This window comes from Herpailurus yagouaroundi, unplaced genomic scaffold (genome assembly GCF_014898765.1).
Source record: "Herpailurus yagouaroundi ecotype Mexico unplaced genomic scaffold, PumYag 141, whole genome shotgun sequence".
Lineage (NCBI taxonomy): Eukaryota > Metazoa > Chordata > Mammalia > Carnivora > Felidae > Herpailurus > Herpailurus yagouaroundi.
In genome coordinates this window covers 24410322-24426206 of record NW_024412396.1, presented here as the reverse complement: position 1 = coordinate 24426206, position 15885 = coordinate 24410322, and the positions used below count along the sequence as shown (strand labels likewise).

General features: G+C 33.5%; 1 protein-coding gene across 2 annotated transcripts in view; it reads left to right on the top strand.

The window, feature by feature from the left end:
- Positions 1-15885, top strand: part of MDGA2 (MAM domain containing glycosylphosphatidylinositol anchor 2) — an 860340-nt gene that overhangs the window by 455774 nt on the left and 388681 nt on the right. For both annotated transcript variants that reach the window (XR_005790861.1, XM_040477059.1), the window contains exon 3: positions 8619-8793. Coding sequence is in view for 1 of the 2 variants with exons in the window: in XM_040477059.1 (XP_040332993.1) it covers positions 8619-8793 (175 nt within the window). In the remaining variant the exon portion in view is untranslated. The remainder of the gene's footprint in view (positions 1-8618; positions 8794-15885) is intronic.

Below are 15885 nucleotides of genomic sequence, written 5' to 3'. Positions count from 1 at the left end.
CTTCAAGTCACAAATCCTCCCATTCACTAGACATTAATTAAAGGGGAGCATCCTACAAATCTGAGCATTGTCAAGGTCTAAGTCCTTATTGGGTTCATAGCATCTATGTATTACACTAGTTTAGATTTATCCAGGTCTATCTTCGATCTGTGCCTCAGGTTTTTAACATTTTCTTGAGTTATCTCAGTTCACATTGATTTTATTTAAGGTTACATAATGCTATGATGTTTCACTGTAACAAAAAACAAAGTAGAGAATTCTTTATTGGGAGTCGGATAACCCTAGGCTAAGTGTTAGATTCTGCAACCAAAGAGGATCTCCATGTCATTTCTTCGGATTAGGTAGAGAGTTATAATAGATGTATTTCCTAATTTCTAGTATCTTTCTTTTTCTATTCATGTTATTTTATGGAAATGATTGTTTGATGTCATTGTAGCAGGATTTAACTGCAATTTGGATATATTTTATATATCCAGTCTCAAATATCCTCTCTCCTATTTTCCAGAGTTATTGAACCATCAGATATTTTATATATCCAGTCTCAAATATCCTCTCTCCTATTTTCCAGAGTTATTGAACCATCAGATTTTAGCAGAGGGTTGGGAGGAAGGTACTATGCAGTGTAAAGAATACACTGCCCAGCCTTTCTCGTAGCTAAGGATGGAATATAATTATATGATGTTAACACAAGTGTCATGAGGCAGTGACCTAGCACTCTTGTAGAAGACAACTGGCAGGCACTTTTGTCCTATCCTCTTTCCTTCTGCTAGAAATGGGATGTGAAAACTAGATCTGTAGCTACTATTTTGGACTTAAGTTCAAGTGACACACGGTGTGGAGGGCACCTCTCAAGAGTCTGAGTCCCTGATGGAGCCATTTTGTCCGCAGTGGCCTGCCTCCTTCCAGATTTCTTTTACATGATAGAATTTAACTTTCATCAAATATAAATCACCGTTAATTTGTCTATTTTACACCCAAACCTAATCCTTACCATTCTATCCACCAACCTCTCAAGGTACAACTCGAGTCCCATATTTCCATTCAACATATTTGTATTAGTAGTAGTACTACTAGTAGTCATGATAGTAGTAACCTATGTAGATTCTCTACTGAACTAATTGCTAGCGATGCAGAGTTGAAATATCCAGAAAGTCTTCCTGAGGTACTTCCTATTTTATTGTTTCCACAGTGACATTCTGTATATCTCTGCCAAGCTAGCTCACAAAAATCTCTGGGAGAAAGAACTGAAAATGAAGATGAATTAGTTCTACTTGCATGGCTAAATAGTTGTTAGAGTAGAGCTCAGTAACCTACATTAAATTAAAATAAATTAGATGAGTACCTGTTTTATTTATTATTCATTCATGCTTCCATTCATTCATTCATTCCTTAATATAGAAGGTACTTACACTTTATATTTTCCTCTGTGCACTCCTTTCACTGAATTCACAGATTTTGGTGTGAGATGATTTCTATTCGTTGACTTCTAGATCACTAGCAATTTTCCTTTTAATTTTCTCTTTGACAGTGTAGTAGTAGTCATCTTTTGATAACTTATTTATAAATATTTAATTAAGTCTAGATAACATTGCCTGTACTATATCCGCTTTTTTAATTAAGATATGTTTTCTAATTCAAACTACACGATCAATTTTTATAAATGTTCAATGAACATAAGAAAATGTTTATTCCATGTATGAAAGATTTTTAAAAATATTTTATTAGTCATATGTGTTGATTTTATTTTTCAGTTCCTCCTTGTCTTAGTTATTTTTTAAGTTAATAGAAAAAAACTGAACTATCTAGAACTTCCTAGTTCTCAAAGAGATGGATTGGAATTTCCTACTGCAACTGCATGTTTTTCAAATTCTTTAATTTCTAATTTTGTTTACATTATGTCTTTAGCTGCCCTGTACTTTACTGCATACCAATTAATGACAATATATTTTTGCTATCAGTTATGACTTTTGTTACATAATGACTTTCTTTTCCCATTAGTGTTTATATGTATGTATGCATATATATACACACATTCTATATAGATGTTACATATATTATATGTGGATAATATATATATTATATATGTACATATGTATGTGTATATATATAATATGTATTACATATTCTATATTACATAGTTATATATATGTATTGTATATTATATATGTATATATATATATGTACATATATAATAGCATAAAAACTTGTTACCTTTAATTCCAGTCTAACAAACTTTTTAATGGGCAAATTCAGTCTGTTCATATTTACTTTATGACTGATGCAGGTTGTTTCTATCTTACTCTGTGGTTTTTATTTATTTAGAATTATATAATTCTCTTTCCCTTTTGGTCTCTTCTTGCCCATTTTATCAAATTTCTATTTATCCAATTTCTTTTCTTTCCACTCTCTCCTTTTTCTCATTTTCCCTGCCATTAATGGAGTTGTGTATTTTACTATTATTTTAATCAGACATTTATGATTTTATTATTATTTATAAACAGAATACCTACAGTTTCTTCCATAAAGAGATTTCTTCCAACTCTCCTAAAGTTTAAGGCTTTAGTATAATTTTTCTCTTCCCTTTTCCTTCATTCCCATGAATCATTAAGTTTATTTCCCCTTTGTGTCCTGCGCTCACCCCAAACTCCAAGATTTTGCTAAGATATTACAGATCCCTTTATTCTATGACTTTTAGGTTTTAAGAAACTTTACTTAGTACTTAAGTTGTGTATTACCCAGGAAAACTTTACTTACCCATTAAAGAATGGACACATATTAACTGCTTACCAACATATACTTTTCTCTGTCTTCTCTAAAACCAACCCTCAGATCCAGTTATTTTGTTGGGTGATTATTGTCTAAAATATTTTTGTCAGGTGGGTACTAGAACCCTGAGATCACTGTATGTTTTCATATCACTGAATATTTTCTTTTCACACTACATGAAAGAGATCTTGATTGTTTGATATGGAGATAGAGACCCTGCCCCTACCTTTTTCAGTAAATTCTGGTGCTATTTACACTGTTTTCAAGCAGTCAGTGTTGGGAGATGGGTTTCCTGAGGTCAAGCTGACCTTCTGTACCACCCCAGACTTATCAGTTAAAGTAAAATTTGGCTGTTAGTCACAGAAAATCCCCCCATAAGTACGATGTAAACAAGAGAGAATTTTATTTCTCTCCCATGTAGAAGCCCAGGGTTATAAAGAGTTCAGGACAGGTAGGTACAACTCCATGATGTCAGAAATTCCGATTCTTCTGTTTTATAGCTTCTCTGTGCTGGACCTTGTTCCAAATCAGCTCATGGTCCAAGATAGGGGTCAGCAGAAATGTGCAGAAATGAGCAAAATGTAGATTGCTGCTTCCCTCTGAGGACACTTTTGCTCTAAGCACACTGGTAAGAATGTGGATGAATAGATAGCTAGGAAATATCATTTTTGTCTTGGGCAGCCATGTGCCTGCTGAATATTTGGGGCTCAGTTACTACAGAAGGAGAACATTGGGGAATGAGAAGGCTCTGCAAATTTTAACAGTTCGTTCCTTCTGCCTGGAACTCTACACAATTTTCTCTGGAGACTTTGAAGTCACAATCTTAATGTTAGTGTATCTGGAGGTTTCTTCTCTCATCATTAGAATGTCTTTTTGTGGCTCAGTAATATTTCCATTTAGTATTTTTTTTAAAGTAGAGAAGAAGAAAAGTTTTTTCCTAACTGATTTTCATTTTTCTCTTTTCTCTTTTAGTTTCTCTATTTTCTATATTTCACTATAGAATTGTATTATTTTTTAAAAACTTATTTATAATAAACAGTATTTGTTTATGGTAAAATAAATTTTGTAAATAAGAATTCTAAATTAAAATCTTAAAAAAGGAAACATTTTAACTATTCTTTTTTCAAGTCCCACTCATTGAGTTAATCAGTGTTAAATTTTGTGTATTTCTGTGTGTATTTCTAACAAACATATTAGTATATATGCACATGCATACATACACATGTGCTCACTTTATATGAGAATATTCTTTAGTTCCTTTTTTATTTAATAAAACATTTTATATCTTAATCCTTTAATGCCCACATTCAGTTTAATTTTAGAATCAGTTAGTTTATAACCACTTCCCTATCATTTGATATTCAGTTGTTCCCAGTGTTCTATTACTATATATACATTTTTCTGCATTCTTATTCATGCAAATGTTAGGAAGGTAAATTTTAACCAGATAATTGCTAAGTCAAATTGTGAATATGTTTCGATTTTTTGACATAATTTACAAAGTTTCCTTTCCAAAAGGAAGCTTCTACCAATTTGTCCTTTCAGTCTCAACTATGAAACCCCAACAATACAAAGATATTATCAGCATTTGTGACTGTTGAATCTAGAATTTATTTCAGTGTGAAGGGTGTGTTGGAGAGTCAGCTATTATTAATTATTATTATTATTATTATTATTATTGATATATAGTCAGTTGCCCTAACACTATTGATTAAATAATAAATAGCTGGATATAGACATAGATATAGTTATGGCTGTTTCCCTATCCTTAAAAATCAGTGTTTCTTGAAGTGTGGTTGCTAGATCTCTAGGGGGACCCTGTGATCTTTACTGGAAGCTTATGTAGAAAATAGTATTTTTTTTTACTGTTGCACTTGCAGTGATGGTGCAAAGCAATGGTGGATAAAACAGGCAGCACCTTAGCACAAAACAAAGCTGTGACATTAAATTGTACTATCAGTCTGTATTCTTCTCTACTTGCTTCACTAACATGTACCCAACAGTGAAAAACAAACAAAAAAAGCAATGTCACTAAGAGTATCGTCAGTAAATCAGTAAAAATGATCAAATTTTAAGATCGTCAAAGTTGAGTACTGTATTTTTAATATTCTGTTGACAGAATAAAGAAATCCCATAAAGTATTTCTGCTGCTTCCTATAATACAGAGTTTTTCTCAAAGTAAAGGACTTGCGTGATTGAGTCTTGTACTGAACTTGCCACTTTTTTCATGGAATATAAAAAGCATGACTGTTAACACAAACTCTGGTTATTCAGACTTGGGTATTTGGCAAACATTTTCTTTAAAAATCAGGGAAGTTGAACCTCCCATTCTAAAGAAAATACCTTTGCCATATTTGTTACTAATAATAAAATTAAATTTTAAGAGGAAAATGAGAATTTTTGGAAAATCTGCTCACATTAAGCATGATGGCTTCCCAACACTTAAAGACTCTTCTGAAGAGATTGGCAGTGAAATTATTAAATATGCTCTTTTTTTTGGTATTGTGTGATGAAATGCATGAATATTTAGAAGATCTGCATAAGTCAGTGAATTCATATTTTCAAATGATTGATGTGCCATATTACACAATCATGTATGAGTGAGAGATCCATTCAAAGTGCAAGATAAACCAATGGATTTTAATGTAACAGAATAGAAAAAGTTCACTGGTATGGTTTTAGAATTCACTCTGAAAACATTAGGAAACTACCATTGTAGAGTTTTAGTGTAGTATCAAAGGAGACTATCCACAGTGATCTGAAAAGGCTACTGAAGTACTCCTCCCTTTCCAAATAAATATTGGTGTGAGGCCAGATTTTCTTCATATATTTGAAACAAAACATTTTGTAGCAACAGATTTCATGTAGAAGCTAATATGATTATCTAGTTGGCTCTTTTTCACTAAACTGGATATTAAAGAGATTTGCAGAACTATGAACAGTTCCATTCTTGTGGCTCCTGGGTGGCTCAGTCGGTTGAGCCTCTGGCTGTTGATATCAGCTCAGGTCTTGATCCCAAGGTAGTGGGATCCTGCCCTGTTGGACTCTATGCTGAGCATAGAGCCTGCTTAGGATTCTCTCCTTCTCTCTCGCTCTCTCTCTCTCTCTCTCTCTCTCTCTCTCCCTCTGCCCTTCTCCCCAGCTCACATGCTCTCTCATTCTCTCTCATAAGTAAATAAATAAATAAGATAAAATAAAATAAAATAAAATATAAAACGGTTCCATTCTTTTTACTCAATTATTTTTGGTTGTGGAAAATATAGTCTTCTGACTAAAAATATCCCTTGTGTTAATATGTCATCAATTTATTAATATAATTTGAAATGAGTTAATAATACATAGTTTAATATTACCTCAGTTTTAATTTGTAATACAGTAATTATGAATGGATAGAATCAATCAAAATGAACAAAAGTTATTTAAGGTCTTAAACAGCTTTTAAGAGTATAAGGTCATTTTAAGACAAACAAGGTTATAACTGCTGCTATGCCTCATAGTTTTTTCTCTCCCTGTTTTTCTCTCTTTTCTCTCTGATTCTGTCACACACACACGCACACACACACACAGAGGCACACACACACTCACACACACTCTTACATACTTTCTGTCTCCCCTATTGCTGAATGATTTCTAGTATTGTAACAGTATAATGCAACTTAATCATTGTATCTTAAAATTTTTTTAACGTTTTTATTTATTTTTGGGACAGAGAGAGAGAGAGCATGAACGGGGGAGGGGCAGAAAGAGAGGGAGACACAGAATCGGAAGCAGGCTCCAGGCTCTGAGCCATCAGCCCAGAGCCCGACGTGGGGCTCGAACTCACAGACCGCGAGATCGTGTCCTGAGCTGAAGTCGGACGCTTAACCGACTGAGCCACCCAGGCTCCCCTCTTAATAACATTTTTAATTTCTGAAAGTGCTAGGCCATTTCCAAAATTGATTTATACCGAACTTACTTTTTATAATATGAAATATATATTATTCAAAATCAATTTTAGTATTATGATAGCCAAATAAATTTGGCATCTTAATTGGAATTAATTTTTTTTTACATTTATTTATTTTTGAGAGACAGAAAAAGGCAGACTGCAATGGGGGAGGGGCAGAGAGAGGAGATACACAATCCAAAGCAGGCTCCAGGCTCTGAGTTGTCAGCACAGAGCCCAGAGGTGGGCTGCAACTCACAACCCATGAGATCATGACCTGAGCTGAAGTTGGACACTTAACTGACTGAGCCACCCAGACGCCTCTTAATTGGAATGATTTATCTTAGATTACATCTTAGAGATATCGATTATCTTAGAATTGGCATCTGTTTATGCAAGAAAAAAATATGTAATTTGTTTATTTAATCTACTTTTTTTGTTTACTTGTAGACTCTGAAATTTGAATGAAAACATAACCCTAGATATTTCCTTGGAAATACAACTTGTCAAACCAGTGCCCTTGTTACATCTTGTCTTTTTATGAGCATATTAGTAATCAGCTTATAAATTGCTTAAAGTCAGGAGTCTTGCCATTGACTTTTGTCTATATTCCATACACACAGAACATGTTGAATAAGAACTTGATACTTATGTTTGTGAATTACTCAGTTTTTATAAATCTCTAAGTAACATTTTCATTTCATTCACAATTAAGGACAAACATGATTATATTCATATTGATACTTTAATGATGTGGAAAACTTTTTAAAAATACTTTTAACATCATTAGATTATAAATTTTAATTAATATATAAACATAGTATAGCTAATGGGGGGAGTATTATAGGATTTCAATTTTGAAGACTCAGTCTTTAGTTTCATTTTCATTTCTTCTTCTATGTTTAACCAAGGATTTCTGTCAACCACTTCTCAACCTAAAAGTAAAAACAAATGAACAAAAATATCGTATACAGCAGGGGCAAGGAGAGAAATAAAACCAAGTTGTTTTTATTTCCCATTTTTTATCACTTTACATTACCATCATGTGGCTTTGTTCAGGTTTTATAAACTAAAATACACAAAATTTGAGTTGAATGCCAGTCTTTATTGCTAGCCAAAACTAAGTCTGTTATACACAGCTGTGTTTAAAAGAATGCTATTGTTTATAATGGAGTGTTTTATATATTCAAAGTGTTTTGGCACTTTAGTAAAAATGCTGTCTTTGAAAAAGTTTGCACATTTTTTGAAAATAATTATTGATATAAAATAAATTATTTTTATCAGAACAGATATGTCATTTATGGACTTATTAAAGCAAAGCCATTAGAAAAAAAACCCAGAACTTTTAACAACCAGTATATATATATGTGTGTGTGTGTGTGTGTATATACACACACACACACACACACACACACACACACACACACACATAGTCTCAATAAGCCATTAGAGTCACATGCTTAAATTATCCAAATCAAAGAGGAAATTTAAAATAAAATAATGAAGCATGTCCAAAAAGAAATTGAGAGCCTTCCTGTATTAAATAAATAAAAAGTACCTTAGAGCGTTTGAAAAATATGGAAGTTTAAATTCTCAACAAAGAGAGAAACTAATCCATATCTCCAACATATTACATATGTTTAACTCCTTTTATGTTATATTTATATTGCCTTACACACTGATTAAGCTATGCATGAATTCTATGCAATTGAATAAGAATTGTATACACTACATATACTATACAATAATGGAATTGCTATCAAATTTTTATAATTCAGTTGTGCACATAAACTTAAAATTTTTTCCCAGCAATTTGCCAGGAATGGCATATAGCATCTCTGAAAGCAAACTTCAAATGAGTAATGGCTATTTGATTTTTCTTTGGAAAACCAACCTAAAGTAACAATCTTTGTTGATGCTTGCTCAGATCAGGTGGACCAAAACAGCAGGAAGTGCCTCTGACAGATTCCAAGACTCAAGTGTCTTCAATGAGACTTTGAGGATTACAAATATTCAGCGACACCAAGGAGGCCGGTATTACTGTAAAGCAGAAAATGGCTTGGGGTCCCCGGCGATAAAGTCGATCAGAGTGGATGTGTACTGTAAGTAACTTACCCAGAAAACTATGATTAAGTCTACTATGGGTTTTCGTCTGACAGCTTGAGATATATTTTCTTTTCATCTTTATGTCTTTCAGAAAAATTATGGTTTGTTCCCCCCCAAATAGCCTTCTGTTTAGTTGAGGATAAGAGTGTATAAGATAATTATAGCTCATTTAATATATTTCCTGAAGAAAGAATCTGTTTTAGAAACTTTCGTAATTTTTTGTGATAAAGTAATACATGTTAATCATTTAAGAACCAGAATAACAAGAAGACAATAAATGTTACTGATCATCCCACCCATGATTGTTAGAGTTTGAGTGTATATACCTCCTATCTTTATGTGTATGTATATAAATACATTTGTAATTACATAAAGAAAATACTATGCGATACATACTGTAACTTGTTTTGTTAACTTTCCCTCTGTGTGAAGTCAGCTGGTCTTGTGTTTGGAAAGGCACATCATGTAAGTGGTATTTGGATTGGCTTGTGAATGACCAAAATCTCTAGGTAGAGTCTGCTTTCGGTCCACCTCTGTGGAAAGTAACCAGTACCTTGGGCAATGCTGTGCCACCCGTAAAGTGTTTGTTGATTTATTTTGGTTGTCAGTCTCGTTTTTCCACTTTTTGCTGTTAGCAAATGGTTCTTAGGCTCATTTTTTCACATTTTGCTTTTAGCAAATATACTTAAAATGTTCTTCTTCTCCTTATCTTCTTCTCCACCAAAACAAATCAAGGGCCTACTTTTCATTTCATCCTTTTGCACAGGTTTATCCATCATTCCGTTGTCTTTTTATGAGAACTTGCATTTTTTTTAACTCTCTACTAATTAGAATAAAAAAGGTTTTTTCTCCTCCAAGTAATTCAGACATAGTAACAAGTGAGGAGTTCCTGTTTCTCTGCCTTTCACTGTGTCCCTTTTGATGTGCAACAAGAGATACATTGTTAGGAAGGTGACTGGAATTATACATGATTTCTTTATTGCACCATTTGCTGAATCTTGTTTAGTTATTCAGGTGACTGGGAGGTGCGTAACAGGGCTGCATTTGTGATTCATCTTCCACTCTTGGATGCTTGTTCCCTTCCTGGAAAAGAGGAGAGAGAAGTCCTGTCCCATTCTCTCTAGCATCTCCAGCCCCTTAGGCATCCCCTGGCATAATTTAGGCATCTGCATCCTGTGTGCATCCATGTGCATCTAGGGCACACAGGTTGGCCTTACTCATTTACCACCTAACCACAGTATAGCCTCTGGCCCTTCTCCTAATCACATATTTCCAGTTAGGTTCCTTAAAAACAAAACAAAACACTATTTTTACTAGTTTTGTTCACATATAACCTTTTAAAGTTTTTATTTAAATTACGGTTAGTGTAACAGACAGTCAATACTAGTTTCAGGTGTACAGTTTAGTGATTCAGCACTTAATGTACATCACCTGTTGCTTGTCACAAGTGCCCTCCCAAATTCCCAGCACCTGTTTTACCCATCCCCCCCCCCCCCCCCCCCTGGGAGCCACCAGTTTGTTCTCTAAAGTTAAGAGTCTGTTTCTTGGTTTGCCTTTCTTTATTTCTCTCTCTCTCTCTCTCTCTCTCTCTCTCTCTCTCTCTCTCTCTCCTTCTCTTTTTGCTTGTTTCTTTTGTTTCTTAAATTCCACATATGAGTGAAATCATATGGTATTTGTCTTACTTTGACCTATTTGACTTAGCATAATACTCTCTTATCTCCATCCATGTCATTGCAAATGGCAAGATTTCATTAGAAATTACAATGAACAGCCACTCTGGAAAACAGCATGGATGTTCATATATTTTGTAATTAAACTAAATTTAATCTAGTTTACCTAATTACATAATTATGTACTTCTATTATTTAACATTCTAGAGTACATTCCTGTGCTTTTTTGTTCTTATAATTTTGGTCGTGACGTTTTAAAACACACAACTTCAATAACTTAAACACGATTCTAAAATCTAAAAAGTTCTGTAAATTAAATGAGTGTATTTTATTTTGCTTTGTTGGGCGTTATTGGTAAATTTTTTCAGTGAAACCTGATGTGAACTTGTTTGATGGCAACCACTGCTCTAAAATTACTCAAATAGAAAAACAGGAAAGACTTTATGCTCTTTATTTACCCTACTTTGTATGAATAATCATATGTTTTACTCAGGAAATTATATATTTGATTACACAGTATTGCCACAGAGCCTGCTGGATGGATTACGTAATACATGGTATATGTACTGTATTATCTTCTGAAAAGCTGAAGTATTCTGAAAAACATTCCCCAAAGGTTTTGAATATGAGATTGTGACTTTCATTGCCACCACAATAGGTTTAGTAATAATTGAAACAATTACATTGCTGGGTTAAAAATCAAAGATAAAGGGGAAACTGACATTGTTAGGACTTAAAAAAATATTTTTTCTCCCCCTTATACTACAAAGCCATCTCTGTACTATTCTGCATTATGCCCACCCTTTTCCATCTGTTCACATCTCTTGCTGTCCAGACTCAGTTGCACATTTTGGTAGAAATGATAGCACTGTTCCTTGCAGCACTCCAAAGCCCCGTTGGTCTTTTAAGACTTGGGTCACCTTCAAGACAGCCAGGAATGAAAGCACTGGCTTGTTTCCTTTTTCTTTGCCTTCCTTTGGGATTTTTCCCATACAACCAGGACCTGACAAACACCTTATTCTGTCACTGAAGGGAAATGTCACTGTGATACATATCAGAGTGAAGTACTTCCAGTACTTTTCTTTGTGCCCAAGATTTATTAGAAAGCTGCCTAAAATTATTTGATTGGAGAAAATAACATGTATTAAATTGTGGACCATATGAATAAATGTGACATTGCTGAAATATAAATTTTCCAGATAATGCCTTACCTTCAGGAAAGATCTTTGTTTGTGGAATCTAGACATGTGTTCTAAGTGATTATACCTATTCTTAAAGGTCTGGATAAATAAATTCCTCCAGATAGTAAATTGTTAAGTGTTTAACTCATGAGAATACTTTACAGTAGAGACAGCTATGCCTACTTGAGGAATCCATGTGTTCCAAATATAACCTTGACTGAAGACTGGTTTTTAGGCTTAAGTATGTGTTCTCTGCATGAATCATTATAATTTAAAACCTGTTCTGTCATTGTTAATAAGAACATGACTAGCATAGAAATTCTGCATGCGTTTAAATTGGGCAACCTTGTTAAAAAATTGGATTATAGTCTTAAGATTCATCTGTGCTTGGATTTTGATTTGATGTTGGACTATTTGATTGAATAGATACTCATTTTGATAAACCATAAATGACAAAGCAACTTTATTTCAGATACTTTTGCTCTATTTTAAGAAATGCTAAAATAACAGCACTGATTTTTCTGTTTGGATCCATGGTTTTAGATCATTACCTAAACTGTAGATTTCTATATCTTTTCACAACTGGTTCTCTGAGTGGAACTGTCATCAATATCAACAGAACTTGGAACACAGGATGGGCCTACGATACAAAATATAGAAAAATCTGCAGATAAGGACTATACTTGCAGTAACAAACTGAGGCCATAATGGCTCGAATTTAACAAAAATTCTAATAAACAGTATTATAATTTAGCCTTGAATCCCCTGTAATAGATTATCTCTAAAATGTGCCCAACAAAGTATTAATATTAAGGCCACTATTTTTATGGAGAGTTTTCCTAACAGTGAAAATGTACATCTCTCATTAAGCCCTGTATTCTAATAATAAATTTCTAGAGTTTAAAGCTAATACCAACCTAAAATAAAATTTCGTGATAGCTCATCATTAGTTTGATGAGGAAATTTCATTTTAGAAAAGGAACCTGCTACAATGCTGATTGATATATATGGTTTTTATTAGATAGATATTTTTAAATATTTGTTACTCTGTATTAATGTTCTGATCAATTTGGGCAGATTTATTAATCTGAATTAGTAATTTTGTCCCACAAAATTATCTGAAGTTTCTTGTAGTAGAAAAATTGGACTGTATAGGTTTTATAAAGCAACTACCAAATGTTCTTTTATCTATTTATTTACTTTTACTATTTCAACCAAGAATACTGTTTTCTCTGTGTTACTATTTTGACAAAATTTAACTATATTCCTTAACTTATATGACCTATCACTTGTTTTCCTAAGAATTATAAAAGTATCCAAGCATTCTATGAGCTATAGTTTCTTAATAAAAGTATATTTTATAACTAGGGAGATTTCATAGCCATGTAATGATTTAATTGTTTTTTCTAAAATCTGCCCTAGTCATTTATTTAATATTTCTGATTAAAAGCTAATCAATGCAATCCTTCTTTTGCTGGGATATGTCTTCTGAGAGTTTGATAACTAATAGTTATATGCTTGAAAGAAACATGTAGAATTAGTTCTACTTAAAGTTGCTGCTTAAACATATGTATTCTTTATGCCTTCTCTCTAGAACCATGTTAAAGCAATGGTAAGGGAATAAAACAACAACAAATACATACAGGATAGAGAGAATGGGAGAGGAGATGAAGGAAAAACAATTTTGAAGGAACAGAATCAGATCAGGAAATGGCCACTGCTTATTTAGCATACTAAAGAAAGCTTAAATCAAAGCCATCAGTTTACAGGACAGAACTGGCATACTCATGCAGTAGAATCCTTCAAAAGCTCAGCAATTGGAGACACCACTTAGCTCCTGAGTGTGAATGTAATTTAGTGTAAAAGCAGAACTGGCTCAAAGTCTATACCAGAAGAGTTACACACCCAGATCTCCTTCCACATTTCACACAATTCTATGCCTCCTTTTTCCACCAGCTTCCCAGTCAACTCCTACAGAAGACTAGAATTTATTTATTTAGTTAGTTAGTTAGTTTGTTTGTTTGTTTGTTTGTTATGTGAGGTGTTGAAACTGAGAGACTTTGAACTAAGAAACCTGGAATCATCAAAAACAGGAGGTAACTTACTGCACTTAAATCAGGGTTATTAAGTCAAAGTTTACATATTCGACACAATCCGTTCTCATATTTAGTTCTGAAAATGCCTTCCTGGCAGAATATTGAAGAATTCCTGTGAGGAAATCTGATTAACTTTGGAGGAAAGGCTACAGGTCCTGACAAGTAAGGGACTTGATGACAACAGTCTAGCTGATACGCTTACAATGAAGCTACTATTGATCACAGAACTACCAATAAGCCCTTTCATAACTGATTCTTAAATGGGAATATACCCTATACCCGAAAACTTGAGACAGTCTTTTAACAAAAAAAGAAATAAACCAAGAAAAAGAAATAGGAAAAAGAATTCAGGAAGCAAGGAGAATTCAGGGACCAAATACAAAATAAAACAAAATAATTGATTATTTTAATTAGTATTCTCAAAAAAAAAAAAAAAAAAAGAAAGAAATATTGCACGTATGTAACAAGAACAGGAAAAATAAAAACAAGGAATTTTCAGAGAATATCAAAGATTTCTTGGAATATTAAAAATGATAACATAGGGGTGCCTGGGTGGCTCAGTCAATTAAGTGTCCAACTTTGGCTCGGGTTGTGATCACGTGGTTGGTGAGTTTGTGTCCCGCGTCAGGCTATGGGCTGACAGCTCCGATTCTGTTTCCCTCTCTCTCTGCCCTTGCTCTGTCTCTGTCTTTCTCTCTCTCAATAATAAATAAACATTAATTTTTTTAATTAAAAAAATAACATAAGTTATGAAAGATAAGTTTGAAATCTTAAGGACAGTAAAACAAAATTTAATAATCAAAGGGATGGAACAAGAAAAATAAGATAAGAACATGACAGAATTAGTCCAGCTTATCTAACATTTGAATGGAAATTCCAAACAGAGAAAATACAGTTGAAGAAATTATTTTTAAAAATATTAGGAAAATTTCCCATATTTGGACATGCATTTTTAATTACTTAGGTGTCTAGTACAATGCAGTAAATTAGATCTACACAGAAACACGTCAATATGCAATTCAGAACACTAGAGGAAAAATAAAGATCTTAAAAGTTTTTAGAGAGTTTTGTATTTTTTTCCGAAATGGTCACATGTAATGAATTAGGATTTAATATGGCACATGTCTTTTTTTTTTTTTTAATTTTTTTATTTTTCAACGTTTATTTATTTTTGGGACAGAGAGAGACAGAGCATGAACGGGGGAGGGGCAGAGAGAGAGGGAGACACAGAATCGGAAACAGGCTCCAGGCTCTGAGCCATCAGCCCAGAGCCCGACGCGGGGCTCGAACTCACGGACCGCGAGATCGTGACCTGGCTGAAGTCGGTCTCTTAACCGACTGCGCCACCCAGGCGCCCCAAGGCACATGTCTTAATAGATTCAAGAAGCCAGAAAACAACTGAGTAAAGCTTTTGAAATTTGGAAGGAAAATTATTTCCAAACTAGAATTTCCCACACAGCCATTTTTTTTTTCATGTATTAAAGAAGATCCTTTTTAGAAGAAGACATTTTTAGACCTATAAAATTTCCAATTTTTTTCTGCCTTGTTCCCTTTCTCAGGACACTACTTTTATGTATGTAGCACCAAAACCAGATATTAAATCAAGAAATAAGAAGAGAAATAATAATAATATTATTGTTGTTATTGTTATTATTATTATTATTATTATTGCCCAGGAATTGCTCCTGTCTTCCTCAGGAGCAAAGATTGAGCAGATTTGCTAGCGGACCCTTTAAGTTTGGAAGTTTTCTAAGCTCACAATTCCTTAGCTATGAGCTAAGGAAACTTTGTGTGCTGCATTCACCTGGGTGGGAATTATTATTCTATATATTATTAATTATTATCCTATATACAAGAGTCTTGTATATAGGAGAATATAGAGTGGAATCTTCCCAGGATGGTAAATGATAGTTGTGCATTGGGTCTCAAGGGAAACCAAGACAAACTGAAGCTGGAAGAAAGAGGCTCCATGAAGGACGTTTTCATGGAACAGATGCAAAGGGTGGGTTGCCTGGCTTTAGAGAGTAATTTTACACTTTTCGTAGAAAGCTTAATAATATCGTGATGATAGGTGCCTACACAATTGAGCAAACAAAATATGGGCATTATTAACAGAAGACAAAGAAAAAGTTGTATGAAAT